Raw genomic sequence first — 4,881 nt, forward strand, 5'->3', positions numbered from 1 at the left:
GTTCAGTTTCTTGTTTTCTTATAAACGCAGTGGAGGGGGAGAGAGATGGAAGTAGTCCTATTACTTCGATGGCCATAAAATCGAATGAAAAGTAAATTACAAGTTAAGCATCTAACTATCAGACCAACAGCCCTTTTTCTCTGCTTCTTTACTTCCAATTTGAAATCTCTCGTCTTCACTATGAGCTTCGTTTTCAACCATGGGAGGAGGAGGAGGAGTCGATCTCTTCTTGGGGGACTTGTTATCCGGCAACATCTTCAATATGATCCCCATAGATATCAACAGAAGTCCACTCCCATGTTGTTCAGTTAAAGGCTTTGTGAAGATTAGATACGATAGCAATAGAGTAACTACTTTTCTCGCTATAGTCACCTGTTTATAAAGTTTCACGTAAAACAATAGAAAATTAAAATTTAACCAGGATGTCCAACATTCATGACACATTTGGTACGCAGTATTGGACATGAGTGGATAGCTTTTCTTTTTCCTTTATATTGACTACTTTTGTTGCGTCCAACTTTCCAAACATGCCTCAACATTGTTTGCGATAGGCAAGGGCATGTTGTAAAGTCCATCGAAATCATCAAGCATAAAATGCAAAATTTTCAAGGAAGATGCAGGATTGCTACCAATACCGTTAACGAGAAAGAATGTCATCCAAGAAACAATAACATTTTAAATTCAATTTTACATCGTGGCCTCTATTTTTCACCGATAATTGTTGAATCTGATTCTTGTGTTACTTGTAAGGCACAAATTAGAGCATTGTGGGCTCAGAACATACCATTGCGGTGGTGGCAGCACCAAATAGGGCAATTAGGAAAAGAACGGACACTTGTCCTACAAAGGTTGCCATGGCTTCAAATACCAGAACTCCATATACATAAGGATGCTGCAGAAGCAAGATAGATTACTACAAAAAAAGGATGGATTTAGGAATTTACCTGTGAACATGAACTCCATGCCTTAAATAGTTCTCCGGTGAAAAGCATTGGTGGGATCAAGAAAGGCATGCCACCGAGGGTAGAGCAAAAAAGCATTTCCGTCTGTCAAAAGATTGAACGAATGTGATAAAGGAAAAATTCTAATCACAAATTCTTTATGAAAACCTTTTTCACACCAAGAATCAATCACATGCATCACCTGTGTTGTTGCAGGATTCATGGTAAAGATAGCTTCTTGCAAATTCCCCAAAAAGGCATCCATAATCAACGCGCCAGATACCATCAGGACACCAATAACACTGAAATTTGGCGAAGTATGAGCATCTGCTAAAGTGAAAAGGATTAAACCCACCACCAAAAGCACAGCAGATACGTATTCATGAGGTGGATATTTTCGTTTCAAACCAGGAATGAAGGCTCCCATTACCATCACTGGCAAAATCTGTATACAATCACAACGTATAATTAACTGGGATATAATTGAAGTGAACAAATCTTTTCTTCACAAGCAAGCAATTCAAGAGAAAATACAATGTTCTATAAATCCTAAGTGCATCTTTGGCAGGCAACACTAGACTGGAAAGGGAAGGACACCGTAATGCACAAAATTTCAACTTCATTTTCTTCTTTATTATCCTATAAAGTTTCTTACACCATCTTGCATAAGCCGGTCATATTCGAAGGGAATATTAATCAACTCATAGTAACATCTTATCTGAATTAAAGATGCTAATATTTCAACGTGAACTTCATGGTAATTGTCGAATTATAAGCAGATTCAGAGGCTTATGCAAACCCATTTGTCTTGCAATATGATTAAAGAAAGCCAATTGATTTCTTTTTCACCTTGGTAGATTTGAACATGAGCTGTGCCGGGTAGTTGGGGAAAGCCAGAGAGCCTTTTGTAAGTCTATGTGAACCCATGAGCACAGCAGAGAGCTTTACATAAGTCTTCCAAGGGTTCACCATTTGCTTTGGAGTGAAGCCTTGCAAGTAAATCAAGAATATATACACCCATCCTTGAACGAACGTGAAGTACCATCCATAGCTACAAGAAGTAAACCAACAAAAGATCCGAACAGATAAAAATCAAGAGACTCATGATGTCCTGTGAGATCAAAATCCATTTTCGAAAAGGCAAAATTGCAGTTTGTAATTTCACCTGAATTGGAGCCTGTTGTACACATATTCCTGAAATTTGAGAAAAATAAATCATAATACAGATCCACAGTAGATAAAAATAAAAAATAATAGAACAAAATAATAGCCAATAAATTAGTAATTGAAAAGGGATAAACTGGGCCCATGCAGCGTCTTATTAAATTGATAGAAATTTCACACACGCACCCAAAAAAAAGGGGGGGAGAAATAGCATGATCATGATCATGAGCCCAGTTGATGATATCATCTGTAAACCTATATTATTCCCGTAACTGAACTCCCACCGCCTTTGTATATAGCTATATAAGGTAAGCATCAAGTTCAAAATGACTAATTTTATCAGCATTAACAAAACTGTATAATTCACAATACAAATCACAAAATTGAATCAAAATTCACAATTTACTACAGTTAGTATACCCAATGGAAATTGAAATCTTCTCACCCAGAACTCATAGACATGCAAACAGAATTATTTTTACCCAAATAAAAAGACAAAATTCCATAGCCGCCTTCAGTTATTTTCCACCAAAATAAGCCTTTTTCCCTCTAGTTTCCCATGAAACTTTTCAATTTTTGAAAATCAAACAAATGTCTCGCACTAAACACCATCAAAGAAAATTATTTTTTCTTGAATTCTCAAATTTATATACCTCACAGATGCCATTGACAAGATAAACCAAAGAAGAACCCAGAAGAGCAAATGAGAAATTGTTTCCATCTGGGCCTCTCAGAGAGAGAAATCCCAAACAGAGTCCGTACTTGCTCTTCATTCTTCATCTTCTTCTATTTATTAATTTTTTAACTTCACTGCTAGTTTTTTTGCTGTGAATAAACTGTATGTATAGCTCTCTTCAACGCCACAAAAATGTGTGTGCATTCACTCAAGATTTTTTGATGATTTCAATGCTTTGCATGTCGACTTTTGGGGTACAGAGTACATTCACAGAGAAAAACGAAAGAGAAGAATTAAGGAAGACGCTATCAAAAAGAAACAATCGATATTTGACTAAATTAAGTTTTTAACAAATTTGCTATTGGAAAACGGTCGAGTCAATTATATTAAAAATAAAATAAAATTGACTAAACAATCGATATTTGACTAAATAAAGTTCTATAGGATGAAAATTTTTTAAACATTAGGTTATAAATTATAACTTTTTTTGGTCGAGAAGAACGTGAAATCATGCATCAAATAGTTTTGACATCGAAGTTTATAAACAATAATGTCAATATTTTCATTTAATTACGAGAATCAAAATGTTAGTTTCAAGAATTAAAATTTGATGGTTGCAATAATCAAATTGTAATTTACAAAAATCATATTCTATTAATTACACGACAATCAAATTACTAATTACAGAAATCAAATGTTTGATCAGAATATTGTAAATTTCATAAAATGTGTGGTTAAATTTAATTGTTGACTTTAATTAAGATTAAAATCTGAATTTTAACTTCTACCAAATAAAGATTATATGAAATTTTTATTTTAAAATATTATGACATTTTGAGTTTGAAAAAATTGAGATCTTGTTTGGTGCAGCTAAAAGTTAGATTTTTAAATTTTGATAAAGTTAATAAAATGGACGGTTGAAGAGTTAATAAAAATTGGGAAATTTTATAAAATCTGTTGTTAAAATTTGAGGTGAATGAAGTTGAAGGGTGACATATTGACTAGATTCAACCTGCGACTTATTAGGGGTAAAGTTTATTTTTTAGAAGTCAAATTTGATAATAACTGGAGTTAATTATAGTGAACTTAGCAAATAAATTAAAATAGTGAAAGAGAAAAGTGAGAAATAGCTCGAACTTCCTCTATATGGACTGCTGCTGTTGCATAAATTCATTTTTCCGGAGGAAATTAACATAGGAACAGTAATTGTATTGTTGTGATTGCAGCGAAGGTTCCAAACCTTTCATTTTATTGTAAAATTCTCCTTAACTTTTTATTTTTACGATCGTAGTCCCAAACCTTTAACTTTCATTGCAACTGGAGTCCATTTAACAGATTCCATCCACTTATTCATTAATCAACTCTTAAATTAGATGTTTGACTCAATTTAACAAAATAAGTGAAGGATAAAATATCGAATTTACATTTTCTAAAATAAAATAATACAAAAAACCAAAAAAGAGAAGGAAAAATTGAGAGCGAATACTAAGTATCAAAATCATTTTGAGGAGATGAGATGGAAGACGGAGGCGAAGCAACAGATCTACTCATTGAAGCTTGTAAATGCTCTTTGCCACTTTCGCTACCCTAATTCCACTATTGTCTTCGGTCGCGCAGTCCGCAAGGTTGTAGATCGTGTCCTTGCACCTTGCTAACTCTGCCAAAGGCGGGACTTGTTGGAGCGGCAAATTCTCATGGGTTGACTTGCTCAGGTCAACAGGATAACACAAAAGAATGGTAAAATCGATGACTGAAATTTCTCGAATGAAGAAACCAGTTGTTAAGAAAAAATTGATGCCTTTTTAAAGGAAAGTGCAGGTGCTGGGAAAGTGCGACTAATTATATTGCAACTTTAGAAATGCAAGTCAAAGCCATGACATTTTTCACTGGCCTCCTGAATGGTGATGGCTTTAGAAATGCAAGCTAGCGAGGTTGGGCAATGTATTAGCGATGGGTTGGTGGTGACAGTGGTGGTGTAGCGGTCGATGGTATGTTTGTGATGGTAGTGGGTGATGGTGGCTATTTTTAGGTGGTTTGTTTTTTGGTTCGTTTTGGGGATGAGGTGAAAGTATGGAAATGGGGTTAGCGAGGGGAGCGGGG

General features: G+C 34.8%; 1 protein-coding gene across 1 annotated transcript; it reads right to left on the reverse strand.

Moving 5' to 3' along the window:
- LOC111380161 (UDP-galactose/UDP-glucose transporter 4-like) lies at positions 1-2,156 on the reverse strand. Its single transcript, XM_023003649.1, has 6 exons — positions 2,107-2,156; positions 1,791-1,992; positions 1,144-1,386; positions 945-1,046; positions 785-892; positions 1-372 (listed from the first exon to the last, which is right to left on the reverse strand). Exons 2-6 carry the CDS (start codon positions 1,911-1,913, stop codon positions 112-114), a joined length of 837 nt encoding a protein of 278 aa, XP_022859417.1. The 5' UTR covers positions 1,914-1,992; positions 2,107-2,156; the 3' UTR covers positions 1-111.
- Between the last annotated feature and the right edge of the window lie 2,725 nt (positions 2,157-4,881).

The sequence above is a fragment of the Olea europaea genome, unplaced genomic scaffold (genome assembly GCF_002742605.1).
Source record: "Olea europaea var. sylvestris unplaced genomic scaffold, O_europaea_v1 scaffold2101, whole genome shotgun sequence".
In the NCBI taxonomy this organism is placed as follows: Eukaryota; Viridiplantae; Streptophyta; class Magnoliopsida; order Lamiales; family Oleaceae; genus Olea; species Olea europaea.

Bases quoted from the DNA above. Each gene is read 5' to 3' on its own strand.
- LOC111380161 (XM_023003649.1), bottom strand. From the start codon at position 1,913: ATGGTGAACCCTTGGAAGACTTATGTAAAGCTCTCTGCTGTGCTCATG. The intron at 1,387-1,790 runs GTGAAAAAGAAA...GATTGTATACAG, and splicing joins TCATGTTCAAATCTACCAAG to ATTTTGCCAGTGATGGTAAT. The intron at 893-944 runs GTAAATTCCTAA...TTGCTTCTGCAG, and splicing joins CATGGAGTTCATGTTCACAG to CATCCTTATGTATATGGAGT.